The sequence below is a fragment of the Panthera leo genome, chromosome F3, assembly GCF_018350215.1.
Source record: "Panthera leo isolate Ple1 chromosome F3, P.leo_Ple1_pat1.1, whole genome shotgun sequence".
In the NCBI taxonomy this organism is placed as follows: Eukaryota; Metazoa; Chordata; class Mammalia; order Carnivora; family Felidae; genus Panthera; species Panthera leo.
In genome coordinates, this window is record NC_056696.1 from 12,223,526 (window position 1) to 12,246,998 (window position 23,473).

The window sequence follows — 23,473 nt, forward strand, 5'->3', positions numbered from 1 at the left end:
TCCACCCCGCGGATGCGGACTGCCGCCCCGGGTGGGTCTGGCAAGTGTCCTGCTTGAGGCGGCTCAGGCCGCCCACAAGAAGCGCAGCAGGCAGTCAGGAGCCAGGGCTTGCGGGTTGGGCTGGCGCTGCAAGGAGAGGGACCGGCCGGAACTGCAACCGCAGTGGCAAGGAGCGCGCAGGGGGCGCCAGGTGCCGGAGCGGAGAGGCGGGGAGGAGCCAGGCAGAGTCCCCGACTCTCGGGCGTCCCCGAGTGACCTTCCCCCACTCCTCCAGGGCCTACGAGGGGTGGACCAGCAGCGGAGGGAGACCGGGAGCTTGCGACAGCGGGCAGGCGGGCGGGAGGGACTCGATCAGGACAGCTTGGCCCGGGGTCCCCGGGCGTCTGCGGGCCGCCGGGCGACGCAGGTGCCCCGCGCCTCACTACGGCAGAGGAGGGCGTGCGTCCAGCCGCGAGCGAGGAGGGGGCTGCGCAAGGCCGCCTGCGCGCGCGTCCTTTTCCCTCCGCCCCTCGCGCCCCAGGGCCCCAGCCCTCCCCGTTCGCGGCCGCGGCTCCTTTGTGCCGTCCCCGCGCCCGCCCCTTCGGGCCCTAGGCCCCGCCTCCTCCGCGCCCGCGATTGGCCCGCCGGGCCGCTAGTGGGCGGGGCCCCGGGCCGCCCCGGCGCGGTATATAGTAAAGGTAGGGCTCGCGCCCTGAGCCAATTTCTCGGCTCGTGGCGGGCGCGCGGAGGCCGCGCCGCGGTCCGTTTGTCCGTCCTTCCCTCTGACTTTCTCCTGCCCCCACTGCCTGTCTCTGCAGAGGTCACCGGAGGCGGGGGCCGAGCACGCGCGCGGCCCCAGTGGCAGCGGGAGCGGCAGCTGCGGCTTCGCTGAGCCCCCGAACCCCCAAGGGCAAGAGGAGCGCGTGGCGGACCAAAGAGAGCCCGCGAGCGGCCGTGCGCCCACCAATAGGTGCGGGGCTCGGAGCCGCCCAGCCTGCGCGGCCCCTCCCTCCGCCCCCGCCGCCGCCTCCCCCTCCTCCCGCTCCTGCCTCTGCCCCTCCGGCGCGCGTCTGGCACTCGGAGAGCCGCAGCGGCAGCGGCGGGTGCAGCTTGCGGAGAGCCGGGCCGGGGCCGCCGACCAGCAGCCGGGGAGGACGCCGGGGCGCGCGCCGCACTCACCCACCCTCAGCCCCCGCGGCAGCCGCTGACCCGCCACCATGGCCCGCGGAAAAGCCAAGGAGGAGGGCAGCTGGAAGAAATTCATCTGGAACTCGGAGAAGAAGGAGTTTCTGGGCAGGACCGGCGGCAGCTGGTGTAAGTACGGCGCCCGCGGCTCTCCCCGCCACGGTGCCTTCCCCGGCCCGGGCGGCGCATCCCTGCGCAGGCTCTGCGGACCTTTCTCGGGTCTCCCGCCGCCCAGGGTGGAGCGGGGTCGGCGGCGGGCGCCGCTCCGGGCGCGCGGGCCTGGGCTTGTCATCCAGTGCGGAATGCGGGGGCCCCCAGGATGGGCGCGGGGGTGGGGGCGGGAGCGCGCGGGGCAGAAGGTTCTACGGATTGCCACGGTCTTTTCTTGGTAATTTGCAATCTGTCCGAGCTTCGCGCGAGCCCTTCCCTCCTGGGAATGGTCAGGCCCTGGGAGACTAGGTTTGGCTGTCCCCGTAGTCAGTGTCCCAAGTCCTAAAAATTGAGATTTGAGGCGGTGAGAGAACCTCACGATGGTAACCGGATCGGATGCAGGCGAGCTTGTGTGTTATAGCAGTTTTCTAGTCTAAATATGTACCTCAAAAGGCGCGGCGGGGGTGGCGGGGGGCGCAGAACCCATCCACATTGCAGTATTTCTTGGCTGTGCCCAGACTTTATCCCAGTGACCTCCCCTGGAGTCATTACAGCCCAGAAGTGGCCCAGGAAGCCCCGAAACAAGTCTGGATGTTTTCAATGTCTGCACACACAGATGCGGAATCAGTAGGTTGGGTTGATCACCGTGAAAGGTTAGCGTAAGAAATAAACGGCATAGAGAGAGGCAGATTCAGCCCACCTGACAAGATTTGGGGCAGCCTGTTGCTTGACTGGATGGACTTTTTTTTTTTTTTTTTTTTTTTTTTTTTTTGCCCCTCGTTGAAAATGAGATACCTTGTTTTCCGCCTCCCTCCACCGGAAGGGTGACATTTTTTTTTAAAGGTCATTTTGAAGGGCAGAGTTGTAGGCAAATGCAGAAGAGTCGTGACTGCAGAAGGGAGAGAAGAAGGGAACTTCCCCCCCCCCCTCCTGCATCACTGCCCCCTCCTTCTGGAGGATCATCATCATCATCACCACCACCACCACCACCACCACCACCACCACCACCACCACCACCACCACCACAGCTGCAGCCACTGAGGGTGCGCTGGCTAGGGCCTGATGCGGTGTTCCTGATTGGGAGGATCTGTGGCCATCACAGGAGAATGAGTCAGGGAAACCGTGCTTGGCTGACATTTTGAATTGGAAGAAGCTAGATGTATGATTTTTGCAAAGAAGGAAAAAAAAAAAAAAAACGCAGCCTGTCGTGGGTCTCTTGGCTGAAAAGCAAAGGGTTAATAATGCATCACACTTCAAGGTTAGTCAAGGTGAAACCGCATTCCAAGGTATTACAAGGAAGCAGCATAGGTATTCTGAGTCATGGTAGACGTAGGTCTTTAAAGTGAGGTCCTTTAGCTTGTGTTTTTTATTTTTTTTTATCTTGGAGGAGGCTGTGTTCTTCAGTGGGATTATTGCCATGGTTTCTCTGGCATAAAGATAGCTCACTGTTTTCTCAACATGGAAGGGAAAACCTGAAGAACTCGGGGTGTGTGTGGGGGGTGACCAGCTCCCTGCCGGGGCGATCTAGCCGTTCCTCACTTGAGCGAGGCCTCGGGGGTGCACTGCGGAATGGGGCCCCCTTCTCCCCGACGCACTGGAGGCTCCAGCCCTGGCAGGTGGACCCCAGCCTTGTCGTGGGTCAGGGGCTGCCTGGGACTCCGGGCATATTGTGAAATTTGTTTGCCCCTCTTGTAAAATAGATTTCTTTCCTCATTCCAGTTCCAGAATAATATTTGCTTTAGAAGGTAAGGCAGGATGGGCAGACTTGTTCTTTAAGCTGACATTTAATGGGGCAGCACCTCCCATGTGTGAGAGAAAATGGGTGCACACGCGTGTGTGTATTAATTTTGGCGTCTCGATCCCACGTCCAGCAAGGTGCCAAGACACTGATTTATGAATGCAGGCGCCGGGATTCCCGTCTCTGCCCGTCTCATCTTAGCTTCTGTTTTCCAAGGTACAGGTGCCGGGCTAAAAATTCAGTTTGGGTTTTGCACTCATTTGTCTCTTGTTTGGCAACGTAAGAAACGACAGACCCTCTCGTAGCAGAGACAGTGGCGGCAGTCGCTGTCCCCTGTGGACAAAATGCTACCTTTCCAGCACTGGGCCCAACATGGATGCCCTTGGGACGAGGGCAGGTCGCCCTTGGCTCGGCTTTGCTTATAGGTAGATTTTCACCAAGATGGACGCAGGAGCCTTGCCTGTCACCTGCTGGAGAAATGGCAGCATGCAAATCACCTGCGGTTTCCACCTTTTCATTAAGTTAATGCAGGCATTGGTAGGTGTTGATTATGTTTACCGCTGGGCCCAGATGCCAGTCTCCTTTTGCCCGTGACCCTTTGAAGGGTACTCATTCTTTTTCTAACTGGGAAATCTGTACGTTACTTGTATTTTTTTTTTTTTTTTTTTTAAAGAAGACACATTGCTTAAGAGGGGAAAATGCCCGTAAAACTTACCTTCTGTGTCACCCTGGCCAGTTGGTACAATGTGTCTAGCTTTTCTTTCTGAGCAGCCCCTGGTCACCTGCGTGCTGGTGAGCTCCCCGCATGGGCCCCCCCAGACGTTCACGTTCCTCTAACCAGGTGACCTTGGTTCACAGCCGTAACTGGGGAGATTTTGCTAAGTGACATCTTGGAGCAAAAGAGAAAAATCCCTCGCTTCTCTCAGGGTATGCTGTGGAAAAGAAGGGAAAGGCTGGATCTTCGTCAGCTGCATCAGCATGCCTGCAAAAGGACTAATTTTCCCGGGGCTCTGTTTGTATTTTCAGTTGCAGCCACAATTAGGTTCCTTCTTAAGTAAGTCATTAGAGTTAGGTGTGTGGAGTCGGCACGAGCATTAAAAACGGCTCCAGTTGTTGGGAGAGCTAAGTGGAGTTAAGCTAAGAGCACCGAGACGAGGTGGGGGGCCACAGAAGAAGCGGCTGCAGCAGCTCCTGGCTGACCGTGTTATACCAGCTCTCGCACCTCTTAGGAGCGCGGTCGCTGGAAAATTTTCCAGATCTCTTGACGTCACAGCCTTACCATTTGCCTACTGCTGCTTGGATACAGAATGCAGCACTTAACCCTTGTCCTGCCGGGAGGCAGTGATTGAGCCGGGCAGCTGGGGCTCTGGATCATACAGTCTTTCCGCTTTTCTTACCTTTTGCTTGTGGCCTGGCCTTTTTCCCTTTCTTCCTTCTTTTTTTTTTTTTCCTGATAGAGGAGAAAAAGGGTAACGATTAAACACTTTGGTCTTAGGTGCGTTTGGCTTGGATTGTTTTACTAACGCTCCAGCATGATTTTCCCGAACCATGTACTTGCTGGTTGGAAGGCTGGGCTTTGAAATGCAGGTCAAGGGCAACGTGGCTACCTCCTGTGACAGTGTGCCCGCCCTTTCCCTCCGTCCCTCCGCCTCTTCTTTTCTACGAGGCTTTTGTTCCGTTTTGTTCTGGACTTTTGCCCGAGGACCCCAGCGTTCACCGCCTGAGATGTGGAGGTTTTGAGAAGTAACCCGAGGCTCCTTCGCGCAGTCCTGTTTCGGACTCGATAACCTTCCGGTTCGCCTGCTCCCATTCCTGCGTTCGAGGCGAGTCGTTGGCCGGCTCGGGGCTGCCGGGCGATGCCTAGTACAGCCTGTTACTATGTGGCTAATCGGGGAGATAATCCTCGTAAACCAGTAACTGATAGCCTCATTCCCGTCTGTGGGCTTCGTGCTGTTTTGCTTCTTGTGTTTTTGCTTTTGCAGCCAGCTCAGCCCGTGTCCTGCTGTCCTGCTAGCTGTGGGAAAAAGAAAATGCAGCTCGTCGAGCCAGTCAGTATTCCGGGTCCAGGCAGAATATGGAATAAAAATACGCTTGCCGTTTTTACTACAGGGTTTTTCCTTTTTTCTCCCTCCTCCTTGTTTGGCACCCCTGAAGGAAAACACAGTGTGTTTAGTCCGTCATACACATCAAGAGGCGGGGAGACAGAAAAGCGCAGAAGAGCTTCACGCGGTTTCTCGGCATTCGTTGCCCCATCCCAGCAGAAAAACTTGCAGGCGTTCGAATGTTTGGAGAAGCCGCAGAGCCTGGATTGTAGTTTCAAAATGTCAAGGGATAAGCAAAGAAAGAAAACCTACGTCTCTAAGGGAGTATAGTGTCATATTTGAGATGCATTGCATAAGCACACAAACATGGCCCTAGATTTTATTGGTGATCTTCATGAACAGTTTTTTATTGAGGCAGAAAAATTATTTCCTGTAAATAATCTTAGTTCTAGCAGAACATTCCTCTTACCCTTACCTACCCCCAACATACATACACACACACACACACACACACACACACACAGTAACGGAGGGCTGCCTGTCTCTGTTTTTACCCCACCGTGGGGGGGTGGGGGGTAGTATGGTCCACTCTCTGAATCAGTGTCAGAAAAGGAAACTCCAAAGACAGGCTGGAGGGGAAGGCAGGAAGGAAGTCCCTTCATCTCCGAGGTTAGCCTTTCATTCTGCGGGTGTGACTGTCTCACAGCCTTCTGTTTCTGTCTGTCCTCCTTGCAGTTAAGATCCTTCTGTTCTACGTGATATTTTATGGCTGCCTGGCTGGCATCTTCATCGGAACCATCCAAGTGATGCTGCTTACCATCAGCGAATTCCAGCCCACATACCAGGACCGGGTGGCCCCCCCAGGTAACGCGAATACGTTCAGCTCTTCCACGGGAAAGACGGGTGCCACATTTTCACGCAAGAAGACATTTTTCTGAAAATTGTCTGTTAACGCGCTGGTAGACCGAGCCTGGTTTGATAGGAAAACGCAGAACTGCTCAGTGTTGTGGCCAGGCCTCCTGCCCGCATTGCAGACACAGCTCCGGGGCTCCCCCGCGTCTTCCCAGCTCTGCGGTGAGGGGTGAAGAGCCTCCCCCCCGCCCGCCCCCAGGCCTGCACCCTCCCCAGCTGTGGGACTCCCGATGAGGCCGCGACCTCCCCCACTGCCCAGCAGGTCAGTTAGTGGGGTCACTACAGGGCCCTTCAGGCTCAGGCGCATTTTTCACTTTCTTGAGGGGACTGCGACTCTGATAAATCCTTTAAAAAAAAAAATCACTTCAGCTCCTGTTTAGCAAGATGAAGTTAGTTTTAGGGGTGATGAGAAGCTCGGAAGTGGCCAGTTACCCAGAGGGACAAGAGCCACGGCTTCAGGAGTCCACTCTCCCACCTGCTGTTGACTTAGCTTGACCTTGAACGACAACACACTCTCCTCTCACTTCTCCGTGTTTGTACCTGCTTGTTCAGTAGGAGTCTTACTGCTTGGCTGTCTAGACCCACTTTGCAGTTTCACTGTCTCCTTTAGCTGTGACCTGGGAGCTGTGCACAGCCGTCACCGTGCCCTGGGGAGGCCCACTGCCCATATGCCTGATGCTGGCAGGAAGACCAGACAGGAGGGCGACCACAAACCCGACCGTGCTCAGTGGCTCTTCTCAAATTCATTGTCGGGAGGACCCAGAGACAGGAAATGTTGCGCAGTTTCCGGGTTCTTGCGTTATAAATGACCTTGAGGCTGCCGCTGGGGGGGGGTGGGGGGGTGGCGATGACGTGTCCCCTCTCCATTTTCCCTGGCAAGTGTTTAGTAACAGCTGCATTAGGTGACAGTCTGGAGGCCGTCTTCATGGCCCTGAGCAGCCTTGGTCAAGTGTGGGAAGTTTGTTGCAAACTTCTTGTGCCCATCTCCTTCTTGGGGTGTGAAGGACTCCAAGGAACATCTCCAGAACACGGAGGTGGCCAGCGCCAAGTCAAATAGTCGTCCGCTATTAGAAATCCGTAGACATGGCCAGATAAATCTAGATCTAGGGGATTTTGGAAGCGGGGGAGAAAAACCAGTCGTGTAAGTAATATAAAACAACTTTAACCTGCTTGATAATCCACAGTTTCCAGCAACTGTTTCCCAACATCGGTAGGTGAGTGGAAAGGCTGAAGCAGAAACGCTGGTGTGTGCAGAGAAATGTAGGATCTTTACAGGTTGAACGCGGCTTTTGGGACAGGAAGGCGTGGCATGTCCCCTCCTGGTGGGATTTTTGTGGTAGCATTAGCAAGCGTCCTATAAATTTGTGCAGACCCTTATTTTTCTTTTATTTTTGTAAGCCCTCGGAAAGCGGTTCTTTGATTACGATGCTACTTTATGATTGTTCTCCAACTGAAAGCTGCAGGTTGACTCCAAAGCCAAGCATTTAATTTCCTAGCCTCAAAAAAAGTGCTCCTTGTCTGTGTAAACCGTGGGGAGTCAGCCTCCTAATAAAAGTAAACCTTTTCTTCCCGTTCTTTGCAGAAAGGGTGATTTCACTTTCAAAAAGCAAAGGCTAAAAGTGCCAGACCTTTTAAGCGGGGACCTGCCAATGACCTTGCCTCGCAAATCTGGTGAGGTGCTCGGTCCTTGCCCTCTTTCCCCACCTCCCTCCCCCTCCTTCCCCCTCCTTCAGCCCCTTCCTAAAAGGCACGTTCTTCGTCCCTATATTTAGTGTCCTCAGCAGTCAGGCTGACCCGACAGGCCGTCGCTTCTCCAGAGCACCGCTCGTGTCTCATTGTGGAAATATGCGTTCCCGTTCTTTGGCCCGAGTCATAGGAAAAGTGCTTCCTCGGATCCCCTTCTTCCCTGACCTGCTGCCTGGGCCCTTTATCTTCGTCATTTCTTTTCTTCCTCATCCACCACCTTGCCAGGAGCGTCTAGGCCCAGCCCCTTTTACCCTCACCTTCCCAAGGGACGTGACGCTCGTTCGAAAATGATAGTGGCCTTGGAGCAGGGAGGCCAGGTGGGCAGAGCCCTTGGTGGCGAGAAGTGCATCCCGGCACCATCGTGCGTGCTCCGAGGGGACCCCAACGGGACCCTCCCCCTGGCATCTGTCGGAGCGGAGCTCAAGAATTTGTTTCTGACAGGCTGTTCCTTTGGTCTGCAGGCCGAACACGCTGCAGAAGAATGCCCCGGCGATCTTTCGGCTTCAGTGTTGGTAGCTCCAAGCTTCCGTTATCGTGAAAGTTGTAGGTTTCACGAACCCCGCATGCTTAAGTCAAACGAAGCTAGTGAGTGGGAAAGACTTGGTACATCACGTTCTCCCTCCTTCTCTCCTCTCTCCCTCAGATGGATCCTGCCAACCTGCCCCCAGAGTTTGGGGCTCTTGATGAGCTGGCATTGGTGGCAGTTGAGATTTCCAGAAGCTACTGTCCAGACCCCTAGTTTGGGCACAGTTTGGGTTTAGGGTGGCAAACTCCAGACTCATCACTTAAAGATTTACGGACTTATCATTCTTCAGAGTGTCCCCGCCTCACTGTTAGGCCTCAACAGCCCGCCTGCCTGTGCCCTTCTTCGTTTCTAAAGACCAAGATACAACTAATAAGTGAGCTCTTGGGTACACAGGACGCCTGACGATTAACTTAAAAATGTTCTTGGAGCCACAGAAAAATGAGCTTCACTCTGGGTGCTCATTTTAGACAAGTGAGCAGAGCGGTGACCTCTGACAAGCAGGACCAGGCAACAAATAACATGGAGGGATAACGGGGGGAAAACATGCTGAATCCGTGAAATTTCATTCAGAGCTTTTGTGCCGTGCGCACTCTGTTGTGGAAGGAGCACCAGCCTCACGGTGCCTGCGGTGACCTCGGATGGGCTGGGCTGCTCAGGGCGTTTATTCTAGTAATCTCGCGACCCCAGGGCCCATCCGACACAGGCCGCGAGAGAAGTTGGGGAGACGAAGGAGAGTCTAGGGATGTCTATCATCTACGGGCTTCCGATCAGAAAAGTGTGCCCTTCCCCACGTGTATGCATGAATGGACATCATCAGATATGTAGGATATCTTACTTCAGGTCATTGGCCACTTGGCGAACGTTACGTTTCGTATCTAGACGAGTCAAATCTGCTACATACGCTTGTTCTTCAGCTCGGTCTTCAACAGAAAAGCTTAACGTAAAATAGTAGGGTTTGGCTATTTGTTTACATTTTGTCTGTCTATACTTTCCCATTATAAAAGTTGGTATCTTTTATTAGGAACAAGCACAATTATGAGCTATACAAATATCAAAGACAGGTCCCTATGAAATTAGTTGTGCTTCCAAGGTCCCCTGAACTAAATAATGCTCTCTCTGTTCACCTGAAAGTGAACATAGGACCGTAGGTAAGAGTCTGATGATAAAGGGTGATTCCAGAAGTGCAGGAGGGCCTTCCACCAAAGCGTGTGGCATTTAGCTTAGACGGGAGGAGAGATTTCCTCACGCCAGGCGTTGTTGAACATCCAGGCAGGCTCTAGAGAAAATCCAACAATTCTTCTTTAAAAGACTTTCCAAAGGGAGCAAATTCTCTGGCCTCTGGGAGGGTGTCGATGTGACTGTGGCTGACCCCAGGTGGTCGTCAAAAGCTGAGCCTACGAAGAAGGCGGGGCAAAGGCTGCTAGTTTCCAGAAAGCACAGAAGCACCTTTTTCCCTGTGCCCTCCCTGAATTTTGTTAGGTAAATCGATACTTACCTTGCAGACATTAAAAAAAAAAAAAAAAAAAAAAAAATGCTGAAGGGGGAAGATGGTGTGTGTGCATGTGTGCGTATGGATACACGTCCAGATTCTGTACAACATCATACCCCCAGTTTTTTAAAATTCCCGATTGCTCATCAGCTTGGAATGTGCAGGAGATAAATGGTATGCACGGACCGTGTGCACGGCTACATTTGTGTTTCTTTGCCTTGTGTGCCCTCATTAGTCACCATGGGTGCCCTCCTGGGGGTTTCTGTGGAAAATGATGCCTATTTAGAGTTCTTGGTCTGGTGACCGTGGGGTGAATTAAATGGCCGGTCCAGGCAGCTGTGCTTCCGGATTCACTGGAATAACGGTTCACGAGGCCACAATGGCCATATTCGAGTCTAAATGCTTCAGACTCACAAGTTAGATTGAGGAATTCATAAACTTGCTACATTGTAAACCTACTTGGAAACAAAAATAATTCTTAATGGAAAGCCTTTCTCTTCTCGTTTCTTTTACTTGCTAGTCCCCCCCCCCACCTCCTGCTATGAACACCTACTAAAGCCAAAAACTGAATGTTCTCCCGATTTGTTGCTCAAGAGACGGGGAACCAACGAAAGGCAAGCGTAGCTCTGGAAAGCAACTGCAAAGCCGAAGAGTAGTTGTTGTTTTAACTCCCAACTCTTACGTAAAGCTAACGTGCTCATTAAAAAACCAAATACGAACATTTCACGTAGGCAAGTTATTCTTTCAGTCCTTCTAGGTGGCTTTGTCACATAATAAGCAAAATGTAATTTAAGGCAAACGGCCCTATCAGGGCAAAGCCATATAAAACTCAGCAGGGTGAATGTCAATTCAAGTTCAGGACACTGGCGAGGCAAAAGGTTGTATCTGTTTCCTGGAATATCATTTGAGACCACAAGCCGGTGATTGGGTGTTCTGCTATCTTTGGCCTCTGGGAGTTACCACTGGAAACAAAGCTCATCCTTGTCTAAAGTTCTAACAACCTGAAGGAGTGGCCAGCGTGGAGTAAAGTATCCAGTCTAGTGAGAATACGGTCGGCAAGGTGGGATTCACGTGGCCCTTGGAGGGTGTCCGCGAAATCTTTGGACTCCAAATAACGAAGTTGCCAAATTCGATCGCGTTTCTTTCTGTCTTTTTTTTCCCATGAGTCTGATAATGTAAAGTGAATGATTTAAAGGGTTTCGATACCAGGTCAAGGGTCTTTTCATTTGTCTCTTGAATGGATCTAATTGCTCTAGAGAAATTACTTTTGAATAGCAGAATTTGCCTAATGGTTTGGAGAAGATCCCATCAGAGACCTCTCCTAATTAAGATCACCCAGAACAGAATAGGCGAGGGGATTGATGTCCGAGAGATTCCAGGAAAAGAACTTCTCAGGCCAGAAAGCTCTGGATGAAGAAAAGGGGAGGCAGAGCTGGTGGGGGATGGAGTGAGACCTTGCCCAGCCTCGGAGGTGGGGGGGGGGGGGGTGGTGAGAGCAGACACTTGATCGTGCCCCCACTTGACTGTATGTGCTCCATAGCCGAGGGGTTAGAGAGAGGAACTGATTGCCTGATCCAAATCATGGATGCTTCTTTTCTGGAAGCGACCTTTAGATCAGAAGTTGGGTATCTTAAAAGGGTGGTCACTAAAGCTTATGGCAGTTACACCTTCGAGATCCTTCGGAAACTCCAAAGGGAGACTTTAGCCTACAAAAGACAGGAAGGCATGGCTGAGCTGCCTGGGGTCGGTCTGTCACTGCTGGCCTCCCTCTCCCCCAAGGCTGTGGTATCCCTTCACGTGGAAAGGACAGGGCAGTGACTTTGGCTCAAGGTCTGATCCAGCTGGGCACGTCACAGGATTGTAAGACCCTGTGCTTAACTATTTTACCTCTTGGTTTCTCGGCCTCACAGTCGCCGATTTTTCACGCGTTTTCGAGCTGTGTCTCACACGGTAACGCACAGGCTCCGTGGGGCTTAGATGTGAGCCACACTTACCGAAGGGTTCGAGCTCTTGGGCGGAAGTTGGTAGGATTCCGTTACGTGATATTCACGATTTCTCCTTGGCCCTGTCTAGAGACACACGAGGCCAGGTGCGTACAGCTTTGCTGGGCCCGCGATGCCCCTGGGTGTGCAGTAATAATGTCCGCCGTTTCCGCAAATTTGACGCTTAACCACAGAGGTGCTTGCTGATGGGAATCACTGGTGTTTGTCTCTGGCTGAGCGTGAACTTCGCCTTGGCCATCGGTCCCAGGCTCCTGAAAGATGCACTTACTAGCTGTGCCCGTTTGCTCGTAAGGTCCCGGAGCACTGAGTCAGGACGGCTGATGCTTTGGGGTCTCACGCGCATCACCCGGCCTCTTCGAATAGCGGAGACCTCGGACTTGGCAGCACGAGGGCGTGAGAAGCACTCCGCGTAAAGCCGCCGTCTGTCCCCGCGGTCCTTCTGCCTCTGGGAGATCCGAGGAGCACGTCACCCAGTCCCGGAGATGGCACCTTGCCCTGTGACTGGCCCCGGGAAGAGGGACCGCAGAAGGGGCCGGGACAGCCGGCGCTGGACGCCCCTCGTGATTAAGTCTTGCCGTGTACTGTCAACGTGCCCTTCGAGGTTCACCTTCCTCCTTTAAAGCCCCCGAGTGCGACTCTCCAGATCTCTGCCGGGCTCGCTGACCACCTGTCAGCATTTTGAGTTTTGCCTCGTCAGCCGCTCTGCCGAGGGACCACAGCCGGCACCGTTGTCCCTTATCGCTCAGCCGGCGGCCCCTTCCCCACCACCACCTTCCCGAAGGTTAGGGGAGAGCCTGCTGCCTTTCTGATAGCTGATCTCCTCTTCGCCCTTCTCTCTGCCCCGTCTCCTGCCTTCTCCCCAAGCCTGGAAACGCCGTGTACCCTGCACGTGCAGATGTTGGTTTCTGCTCGCACTCCCGCCCCCGTCACATGCTGCCCCTGACGTGGATGTCAGCAGACCTGTGGGACGCGGGACAGAGGGGAAGGCGTGTGCCTCTGTCTTCTGGCTGCCGGGCTCTCCCGGGGCCTCAAGGGGTCGGTGCCCATCAGGCCGCACTCTCTGCCGACTGCAGGGTTATTCCAGGAAAACACCCCGTCCTCCGGGGTTCTGGTGAACCTCTGGCCTTGGGCCTAACCCCACACTTCTACAAGTCCGGGCTAGTCCCCTCCATCGAAAGGTCCGGTTTCTAAGGCCAACCAGGAATGCTCCCCCGCCCCCCCCCCCCCCCGGCCTTGCGCATTTTAGTGGGGCGTCCGTCCTACTGACCATTCTCTCTCAGGCATGAGATCCCAGCAGAAGCTTCCACTCACATTTTATTTTATTTTATTTTATTTTAATTTTTGCAGGTATGTGCCATTTAAAAAAAATTTTTTTAATGTTTATTTATTTTTGAGACAGAGCATGAGCAGGGGGAGGGGCAGAGAGAGAGGGAGACACAGAATCTGAAACAGGCTCCAGGCTCCGAGCTGTCAGCACAGAGCCCGACGCAGGGCTTGAACTCACCAGCCGTGAGATCATGACCTGAGCCGAAGTTGGACGCTCAACCAGCTGAGCCACCCGGGCGCCCCTTCTGCCACTTTTTATCATATTGTCTCCTTGTGCTACAGATGATCACAGCTTAATGTAGGAAAAGGTGGATTTAAATCGCGCTAGTCATACATTTCTCTGGGGTTTGCAAGAACCTAAAAAATAATATTTTTAATTGTAGCATTCGCTGTTTACTTTTAACTGATGACTGTTGGGTGAGCCAGTCCCGATACTTTTCCTTGGACTCTTCTCCATCGCTGTTGTCAGCTCTCCACCCCCCTGGATTCTTCAGGTCCCGCGTTGTCCTCTCTGAGCTGATTGCTCGTGTCACTTATCAAGTCATTGGTCTCGGGCAGCCCCACACGTTTCCCATCTTCATCCGTAGTTTTTCCATTCTTCTAGGGAAGTGCAGGCATGGAAGAACTTGCCCCCTGAGCTGCGCCTCCCCCAGGATTTAAGCATTTCTGAAGCTCGAAGCCACCCTTAGTCGCTAGAAAAAATAGCAGCCGTCGAGCCCCAGCCCCTGCCTGTCCTCCCGCCTCGCAGATGGCGCTGCTAAATAGTTCCTGTTCGCTCATCTTCGTCGTGCCTGTGTCACGATCACCACTCTCCGGTTCTAACTCCCCAGAGCCACGGTTCTCAAACCAAGAGGCTTAAGGATCCTTCAGGCTCGTTAGCGCAGAGGTTGCGACTTGGCAGGTCTGGCGTGGAGCCTGTGGGGCTGCAGGTTTGACCAGCCCCCGGGGTGACGTGAGGTGGCACATTGGGGGTGTTGTGCCCAACACAAAGAGGGCGGGTCTGGGGTCTGGAGCCAGGATTAGAATAGGATTGTCAGGTTTAGCAAACAAAATACGGGACACCCAATTAAATTTGGTCATCAGGTAAACCACGAGTCGATTTTTATAGAAGTGTGTCCTAAATATTACATGGGACATAACTTTTTTTTTTTAACGTTCGTTTTGAGAGAGGGAGAGCTCACGCGCATGCGTGTGCACGCATGTGAGTGGGGGAGGGGCTGAGAGAGAGGGAGAGTCCCAAGCAGGCTCCTCAACTGACAAAGGGGGCTCAATCCCACGAACTGGAGATGATGAACTGAGCTGACATTAAGAGCCCGTCCCTTAGCTGACCGAGCCACCCTGGTGCCCCATGGGACATACTTCTATAAAAGTCAATTGACGGTTTATCTGAAATTCAAATTTAACCAGGCATCTTGCATTGTATCTGGTGATGCAGTTGTGCTAGAAAGCAGTGGATTGAAGGGCGCCCAGGTGGCTCACTCCGTTGAGTGTCTGACTTTTGATTCCGACTCAGGTCATGATCGTGGCTTCAACCCTTGCATCGGGCTCCTTGCTGACAGTGCAGAGCCTGCTTCAGATTCTCTCTTCTTCTCTCTCTCAAAATAAACTTAAAAAAAAAAAAGGCAGTGGATTGAGTCACCGCCCATCGCCCCTGTCTATAGTGCTGTGTAGTATTATTCAAATACCTATCTTAGGAAGTCTTGTGATGGCAGAGGCTTTTGAAAATTAAAGACTAAAAGGTTGGTTAAGGGGCACCTGGGTGGCTCAGTCAGTTAAGCGTCCGACTTCGGTTCAGATCTCGCGGTCTGTGAGTTCGAGCCCCACATCGGGCTCTGTGCTGACAGCTCAGCCTGGAGCCTGCTTTGGATTCTGTGTCTCCTCTCTCTGCCCCTCCCGTTCGCGCACGCTCTCTCTCTCTCTCAAAAATAAACATTTAAAAAAATTTTTTAAATCGTTGGTTAAAAGAGTGAAAATCCAGGGAGGGTAATTATACTTCGAATTTTTACCACTGGCCCTTGACTTGCTCAGAATACCCACTTGCTTTTGGAATGGAAAGCAAGGATGGCAACTGCACGTAAATGCCAAGTTCATCCAGTTTGGGTTAAAAGATGCACAGAAATACTCCGTTGAGTAGTCTGGAGTCTTGTAGAGTCTGGGGTGGTCATCTGTTCCGTACAGGAAGGAGTCAAAGACCTCTGTGCTCAAAGGCTTGCTCGCAGTCAGGGAAACGAGTTTCCTGCACGACGTGCGAGCTGGGTATGCGTCTTGTTGACCACGAGCATGTGGGACTGTTGGCCACATAAGGATTCTGGAGCGCTGCATACACACATCGAAATCCTGGTTCCACCTCCTCTCTGTGACCTTGGGCCAGGCGCTTAGCCTTTCCGTGCAGTGTTTTCATTCATAAAATGGAGATAATGCCTATCAGGGAGTGTTGCTGAGTAAGTAAAATGATCTAGGATAGCAAGGCGCCATCACTGGTACTCAGGTACTCAATCAAAGTGCCACAGAAGTGATTTTACAAGAGAGGCAAGAATTTAACCTGTTCTTTTTAGTAGGTGCGATGAGTGAAGGATGGTTCGTACGTTGTGAACCTGCTTTGGGATTATCTTGGCTGACTGCCTTCTTACTAACAGTTTTCTGTGTTTTTCTACCTGGTCTAGGATTAACACAGATTCCTCAGATCCAAAAGACTGAAATTTCCTTTCGCCCGAACGACCCCAAGAGCTATGAGGCATATGTGCTCAACATAGTTAGGTTCCTGGAGAAGTACAAAGATTCAGCCCAGAAGGATGAAATGATTTTTGAAGATTGTGGCAGTAAGTAGACTCATCTTGGACGTTTGTGGTTGGTTCATTCTTACTTCCCGTTTCTATTTGTTATCTAACAATCGCAAGATCGACCCTTGAAGTAATTCAGTGATTGAACCCTGGCCATATTGAGAGGACACGGTTTTCTTTTCTTTTTGTTTTTTTTTTGTTTTAAAGCGAGACGACTTTATGGTTTAGGCTTGGATGCAATGGAGAAACAATGTAGCTTCAAGTATTACGATTATCAGCATTTGAAAAGCATCTTATTTTAAAAACACTCCAGGCACCCTTCCGACTCACAGACCACAATTACGGTTATGGTTCTCTTACACCCATTGATTTCGAGAGGCACGATTGTTTATATTTCCAGATTTCTGCCTCGGCCCCCAGGGCTTTCTCTTGCGATGGCTCTTTGACATAATTGGCCGTAACTACACTGATTTGGATAGAGGATGATTTCTGGCCAGGGTAGAGGCCTTCCTAGACCCTGCTGGGGGTGGCTGGTGCAGTACGTCTCCGGTAGCCGAGCATTTGGATGAGGAAATGACCGATGAATGGCGAAGGGTGGCTCTTGGTTTCATTAAGCCACTGGCCGGAATACATTGCCTGGCGTGTGCATTATCCAGCCGTGTTTTCGTACCCACTTAGACGGGATGTCCGTCTGAGTTACGAGGCGGTGCCTCTCCTTCCTGTCCTGCCAACACCAGCTCCTTATGGGGCGAACTGTCACGTTAAGCCATCCGGAAAAGAGTAGAAGAAATATTTTCACTACCTTTTTCCTTAGGACTTAAAGGGGGTTTTCGTCTCACTTTGCAGTAACTCAAAGGCCTGTATGTTCAAAGGCCTGTATGAAAGTCATTAGGGTGAATCACTTCACTGGAGGCGGACTGAGTTGAGGCACTTGACCGTTTGAAGGGAAAAGAGTTAACTTGTGACCTTAGAAATATAAATTTTGGCGTTTGCATCGGTTTCCCATAGGATGCTTTTGTACTAACTCTGAATTCTCTATTTTGTGCGCTCTCTGGCTTTGTTACGGGCTGTGAATAAAAAATACTACATTACAATTTCTCAGCTGAACAAATGCCAGGAAGAAGTCCCAGCTTGAGCAAGCAAACATTGAAAAAAAAAAAAAAAAAATTGTCTTTAAACCTTGAACAGTGGCGAAAAGGAAGAAAAGAATTCTTTCCTTACCGTTTAACCTGCTAATTAGGGGCACGGACAGCGGCTTAGCCGTGGCCGGGCAGCTGTGACCAGAAGCCTCCCAGTTCTGAAAATTACTGATGCTCCTTTTCATTTGTGCTCTAATTGTAATGTCCCCGTTCATGAGCTCAGTGATGTTGACCTGTGTCAGTGAGGCTGACGGGTGATCGGGTTTCCTTTCAGTCTCCTCACTGGCTGAGTCACCCGTTATTTAAAGGAAGAGACACATGGCCACAGACCACACATCACGCCCCGATCATCAAAGCCCCGTGAAGCCATGACGCGGGGTCATTTACCAGCAATTGCTTTGGGTAAAAGACGTTTCCCGCGTCCGTGAGACCAGAGGTGGTTTGCTGGGAATCCGCGCCTTCGTTCAGGCCGAGCACTAAGTGCAGACCGGCCCGGTCTTGGGATGGGTCGTGGTGACCAGGAGGGACCCTCTCCGCTTCCTTTCTCGGGGGCGCCGAGGGAGTCGTTGGTATGTTGTAAGCACGGTGTTTGCGTTTTCAGATGTGCCCAGCGAAATCAAGGAACGGGGAGAATTCAACAACGAACGGGGAGAGCGGAAAGTGTGCAGGTTCAAGCTCGAGTGGTTGGGAAATTGCTCCGGAATAAACGATGAGACTTACGGCTACAAAGAGGGCAAACCGTGTGTCCTCATAAAGCTCAACCGAGTTCTGGGCTTCAAACCTAAGGCAAGTAATGTTTGAAGTCATAGAACTTGAGCCGTTTTCATTTGGGCAGAGCATCTCATAGGCGTGAGGAGAGTGTAGAAAGAAGGGTTAGTCTCCCCAGTGGCGACTGACTTACTTTCCTTCCTTCCTCCCTCCCTCCCTTCCTCCCTCCCTTCCTTCCTCCCTCCCTTCCTTCCTCCCTCCCTTCCTTCCTCCCTCCCTCCCCCCCTTCCCTCCCTTCCCCCTTCCCTCCCTTCCCCCTTCCCCCTTCCCTTCCTCTTCCTTCCTTCCGTCCTTTTTATTTCTTTTTTTTGGAGGGGGTACTGAATGAGAATGAGATTTCACTGCAAAACGAGAGGCTGGACACCATTCAGACTGAACTTTGATAACCGTGGTGTTGGCCTTGGATACCGTTGCAGCTTCGAGTGGGTAAACGGGACTTGAGGCCACTGAAAATGGCACCTTGCCATCGTTCGCCGTTAGGTGGGGCGATAGTTGACTCTTTAAAAGAAGGAAAAGTATATTGGTGTTATCTCTGCTCTTCCAAAACTGGTTATTTCACTCTGTCCTTCAGGTCAGGGGAAATAGAGCCGCGCTTTTCCCTTCGGTGAGGCTGCTTCCCGCAGCTCTCCCGCATCCACCCTCGGGGTGGGGGAGCACTGCCCTTCCATGCAGGGTTGTCAATTGTTAATATTTTTAAAAAATTTGGTTTTGAGTTTACTTATTTTTGAGACAACGCGAGCGGGCGGAGGGGCAGAGAGCGAGGGAGAGAGAGGATCCCAAGCAGGCTCCACGCTGGCAGCCTGGAGCCCGATGTGGGGCTCAAACTCCCAAACCGTGAGATCGTGACCTGAGCCGAGACCAGGAGTCGGGTGCTTAACCGACTGAGCCCCCCACCAGGCGCCCCGAGTTTTTCTGATAGGAATTGACTGCGGGGTGCTGAGTGACATGAGCAAACCTAACTTCATTTCCGGACCCTGGCGCTCTCGTTCGTTCGCTTTCTGCTCTGTGCCATTACTTTGTGGCCACGATGCTTGCTGCTCCCGAGTCGTATTTACAAAAAGAAAACCGAGGCCGAGATGAGAAGTTCTAACTGAACCCAGTGGGGCGCCTCAAACTCCTTTACCGTCTCCGGAGGGTGTGTGGGATGGACGGTTGCCCGGCTGGCCGACGCGACGGCCCTGCCGCCACGGAAGCTGGCGCACCTCGCTCCCGACAGAACTTCAGTCTTCTTTGTACTGGAGTTAGGATGTGCTGGAGGAGAGATGGTGAGAAGCGTCCCGTCACACTTCCGGCTGGGCTGCATCCGCCAGGGAGCTCTTCGCCTAGCCCAACCGGCTGTTCCGCCACGAACGGGATTGGTGCGGTGGCCCGAAGGGAAGGCGCCTCTTTCTGTCCAGTCCGGTTTGTCTCTGGTCTCCCCCCGCTGCCACCCTCTAATTCATCACCCCGTTTTGTCGTTAGGAATTCTTCTTGTCAGAGGGTGCAGTACCCCAGGGTGTCCTCGAGGTGCCTGTTGCCTCGCCCTCAGAGGGGTACGTTCTGGCAACTTCTTCATCAACGAGCGTTTTCTCTTCGTGTCTTTAACGGTCGTGGTGGTGCTGGCCGAAAGGTCCGAGGGAGTCCGATCTAGATGGTCGGTTTCTTGTGTTCTACAACAAAGAGCATCAGAAACAGTAGTTCTCTAGTGATTCGCAGAATTGCCCCTTTTATCTTCGGTTAGGCTGTGTATGTGTTACGTCTCCTATCGAGACTCCCGTCCTGACCTGGTCGAGCAAGCGGGTGGCTGTCTTTGGGGAACGATGCTCATCACACCTCTCCTGAGGTGGCTTGGGGCCGGGGCTGTAGGAGGGAGCGCTCTAGACGGTTCCTCACGGCGGGGATCTTCAGAGTGTACTCTGGGCCCCTTCAGGGGGTTCGCGCTTTCACAAGACCCCTTCACCCGGGGCCCAGCTGCCTTTACCCGTTTTCATATAGGACTTGACAGAGTTGGAAATGCTCCTTAAATGGCAGCGCGTCTCCCGGAGAGTCAAAGGGAAAAACAAAAACCGAAAAAAAACAAAACACCTGCTTGAGGGAACCGGGTGGCGTGATTTATTCACGGGGTAGGAGGAAAGCCCGTTTCATCAAAACAAATGTCAACCAACCTTTCCGTTCAATTATTACGACCTTCTTAATGAGGAATGTTAGTGCCGGGTTGGCCTTTATTTTCCAGCGTCCTTGAGGAACGTTTGCCACCCTGGGTTACGCTGGGAGTTCCGCGTGGCGCCGGGCCGCGTCGCAGCCTCGCTGTGGCCTCGCGGAACGCAGGCACGGACTTGTGTTTTGCGCTTTGTTACCGGAGTTGACTCTTCGTGCCCCGTGGGTGCCCGTTTGTGCTCCGGGCCCCCTTGGGTTTTTCAGAAGTCGTGGGAACTGACTCACAGACTCGTTGACCGGCGTGGGTTTGTATTTTTAGCCTCCCAAGAATGAGTCGTCGGAGGCGTACCCAGTGATGAAGTATAATCCCTATGTCCTGCCCGTCCAGTGCACCGGCAAGGTAAGGGGGCGCCTAGTTACCAAAGGGGGGGGTGGGAGGGGAGACCGGGTGGGACCGTCGTCCGTTAGAGGTGCAACTTGGACGTGGGAAGCGAGGCCTGTCGCTTCCGGGCATGGGCCTCGATCGAGCCGTAGCGGCGCAGGGTAGAATGTCTGAGAGAAAGCGGTAACAAGACTCAGACTGTACGTGGGTTTCTCCACGAGAACAAGAAACCGAATTATCGGGGTCGAATCAGCCGGAATCTTGGTTTACGGGACCGAGAGTTAACCAGCCCACACGGGGCCTCTCTGGCCCCCGTGGCGTGTGGCACGTTCGAGGCCACCTTTTTGTTTTGTTTCGTTTTGGACGGTTTCCCATTAAAAAAATGTGTTTTGGGCTTTTCTGGAAAAAACAACGAAAGCTGTAACAGCACGTGCTCCCTTTAGACCTGAAAATAGGCCCCTGCCGGATGGATCGTTTACAGAGAGGGCAGACTGAGGAAGGGGGGTGTCTGGGAACAGCCCCATTTTATGGCCACACCGAGAAAGCAGATGGACGCCAAGAGAGTGAGAGGCGGTTACCGAGCCCCTCGGGGAGGAGACCCCTGAAGCACCATCCACTGGGCGACCACCGGTGGCTGACTCCCGGTGGCAGGTCCCTTTCTCGGGGTGCGGGCTCTGGAGACCTGCTTGGTTGGCCTTTGCCGCGGTTCCCTCCCTTGCGCCGCGAGAATAGGCTCCTTTTGCGACTGCTCCCGCGGCTGCCGGGGAGCAGGCCCTGCGCGTGCGCGGCCTCCCCTCGCGTCCGCGGCCTCCCCTCGCGTCCGCGAGGCGGCCGTGTCCTCGGTGGCTGAGGTCCCCCGGCCTCCCGGGGAGGCTGGAGCAGGCGCGTCGGGACGGCGGGCGGCCCCGGGGCGGCAGTTTGCGCGCCGCTCCGTGGGATCCCGCGTCGCGGCCGCGACCATGGCCGGCGGCCCGGGCCGCGAGCCGTTACAACCTGTGCCCCTCTGGTTTGCAGCGAGACGAAGACAAGGACAGAGTTGGGAACGTGGAGTACTTCGGCCTGGGCGGCTACGCCGGCTTCCCCCTGCAGTACTACCCCTACTACGGCAAGCTGCTGCAGCCCAAGTACCTGCAGCCCCTGCTGGCCGTGCAGTTCACCAACCTGACCATGGACACTGAGATCCGCATCGAGTGCAAGGCGTTCGGTGAGAACATCGGGTACAGCGAGAAGGACCGCTTCCAGGGACGCTTTGATGTAAAGATTGAAGTTAAGAGCTGATCGCAAGCACAGATCCTTCCCACTAGCCATTTAAAACAGTTAAAGATACAAAAACAAACACCTACTAGTCTTGAATAAACTGTCATACGTATGGGACCTACACTTAATCTCTCTGCTTTACACTAGCTTTCTGCATTTAATAGGTTAGAATGTAAATTTAAAGTGTAGCAATAGCAACAAAATATTTATTCTACTGTAAATGACAAAAGGAGAATAAAAATTGAGCCTTGGGACGTGCCCATTTTTACTGTAAATTATGATTCCATTACTGACCCGTAGTAAGCAGTGTTTCTGGCCCCTAAGTATTGCCGCCTCGTGTATTTGATTTCGTGTATGGTACCATAGGTGCACCTGGTCGTTTTTCAAGCCATGTTTTATCGTATCTGTTTTCTACTTTATGTGAGCGAGGTTTGCCGTCCACGGTGTAAATACTCAACGGGAATAAAACTGGCATGGTACTTTTTTTTTTCTTTCTGTTCTTTTGGGTTTGGCTCTTTCGGAGGCAACGGCCCATCGGTGAGCATTTTTAACACACTCCATACATAGTCTCTCTCCCTGTGGTGTCGGGTCTTTTCCTTTGTGTTTTTGTTTCTGTTTTCCTGGGGCTGGGGGTGGGGGGGGGCTGTCATGGGGGAACTGCCCTTGAAATTTTAAGTGACGCTACAGAAAACACGAAACGGTGATGGGTTGTGTCGTGCTTTGTACCGAATGCCGTCTTGCCGTTCTCCCCTTGTCCTCCAGTATGTTCTGAAGCCGCGTAGGAGACCTGGATCGCCTGTCGCTTTGGCAAAGTGACAGGACTCATTCATTCGCTTTGGACATTTTCTCTTCCTTTCCTTTTTTCCTTTCTCTGGAGGCATCACACGCTGGTGCTGTGTCTTTATGAATGTTTTAACCATTTTCATGGTGGAAGAATTTTATATTTATGCAGTTGTACAATTTTATTTTTTTCTGCAAGAAAAAGTGTAATGTATGAAATAAACCAAAGTCACTTGTTTGAAAATAAATCTTTATTTTGGACTTTATAAAAAGCAATGCAGTACCCCATAGACCGGTGTTAAATGTCGTCTACAGTGCAAAATCCATGTTCTAACATCTATAATAATCGCCAGGAGTACAGTGTTGATCTTGTATTCAGTCAGGTTAAAACAATGGACAATAAAAGAATGAACACGTTCCTCCTGTGCCTGATTCGGTCTTGTCTGACTGCCCCAGCCTGTGACCTCTTAGCTTCTTCTGCTGCTAGTTATCCAAGATCCTGAAGAAGTACTGAACCTGAAAGACAAAGACACGCGAACGAGTTCGTTAGCTCGCCCGGGAATTCTGCCCTCGCGTGGCCGGCCAGAGGCCAGAGCTGACGAGAGCGACAGGTTCATCGGAGGCCGAGACTCCAGCTCTTCGTTCAGAGCTGGACGCTCAGAGGTATCTTGCGGTGTTAACTTCGCCTAGTTTAGGAGACGTGAATTTTTGGTTCCTGCCGGTGTCTCCCTAGGTTCGTCTGTTTAAAAAAAGAAAGTCTGGTGCAGTTGAAAAACGGAGGTTGGGTTTGCGGTTCAGTAAATGAAGGTTCACGCCTCGCTTTCTGGTTCGTGGTTTGGCCTGTGTTCTCATTCGGCCATACTTAAAAATTCGCCTTGGCGTGAAAGGAGGCAAAAGGGAGCTTTCTGAAAAACAGCCTCCAGGTAGAACTGAGCCGGAGGCTCAGGATCCCTTAACCCGGCCCGGGCAATACGCACACTGAAACCAAACTGAAATCATGGTATCGTACTCCTGAGAATGGGAGCCTCTGGCCAAGCCCAGGCGGCCCTGAGAAACGCCTCTGGCGTGGAGCGGGGGTGCCCTTCGGTCCCATTCCCGTCTCACGACAGACCCGGAGGCCCCGGCCCCTTACGTG

General features: G+C 52.7%; 2 protein-coding genes across 3 annotated transcripts in view; one reads left to right on the plus strand and one right to left on the minus strand.

Annotated features, from left to right (window-relative positions):
* The first annotated feature begins 1,031 nt into the window (after positions 1-1,031).
* Positions 1,032-22,757, plus strand: ATP1B1 (ATPase Na+/K+ transporting subunit beta 1). The gene is made up of 6 exons (XM_042925973.1): positions 1,032-1,293; positions 5,830-5,958; positions 15,760-15,915; positions 17,617-17,801; positions 20,239-20,319; positions 21,316-22,757. Exons 1-6 carry the CDS (start codon positions 1,197-1,199, stop codon positions 21,577-21,579), a joined length of 912 nt encoding a protein of 303 aa, XP_042781907.1. The 5' UTR covers positions 1,032-1,196; the 3' UTR covers positions 21,580-22,757.
* The window catches only part of NME7 (NME/NM23 family member 7), a 260,266-nt gene continuing 259,364 nt past the window's right edge, over positions 22,572-23,473 (minus strand). For both annotated transcript variants that reach the window (XM_042925970.1, XM_042925972.1), the window contains one exon: positions 22,572-22,854. In XM_042925970.1, coding sequence (XP_042781904.1) covers positions 22,822-22,854 — 33 coding nt within the window. In that variant the 3' untranslated portion in view covers positions 22,572-22,821. The remainder of the gene's footprint in view (positions 22,855-23,473) is intronic.

Bases quoted from the DNA above. Each gene is read 5' to 3' on its own strand.
- ATP1B1 (XM_042925973.1), top strand. From the start codon at position 1,197: ATGGCCCGCGGAAAAGCCAAGGAGGAGGGCAGCTGGAAGAAATTCATC. The intron at 5,959-15,759 runs GTAACGCGAATA...TACCTGGTCTAG, and splicing joins GGACCGGGTGGCCCCCCCAG to GATTAACACAGATTCCTCAG. The intron at 20,320-21,315 runs GTAAGGGGGCGC...TCTGGTTTGCAG, and splicing joins CCGTCCAGTGCACCGGCAAG to CGAGACGAAGACAAGGACAG.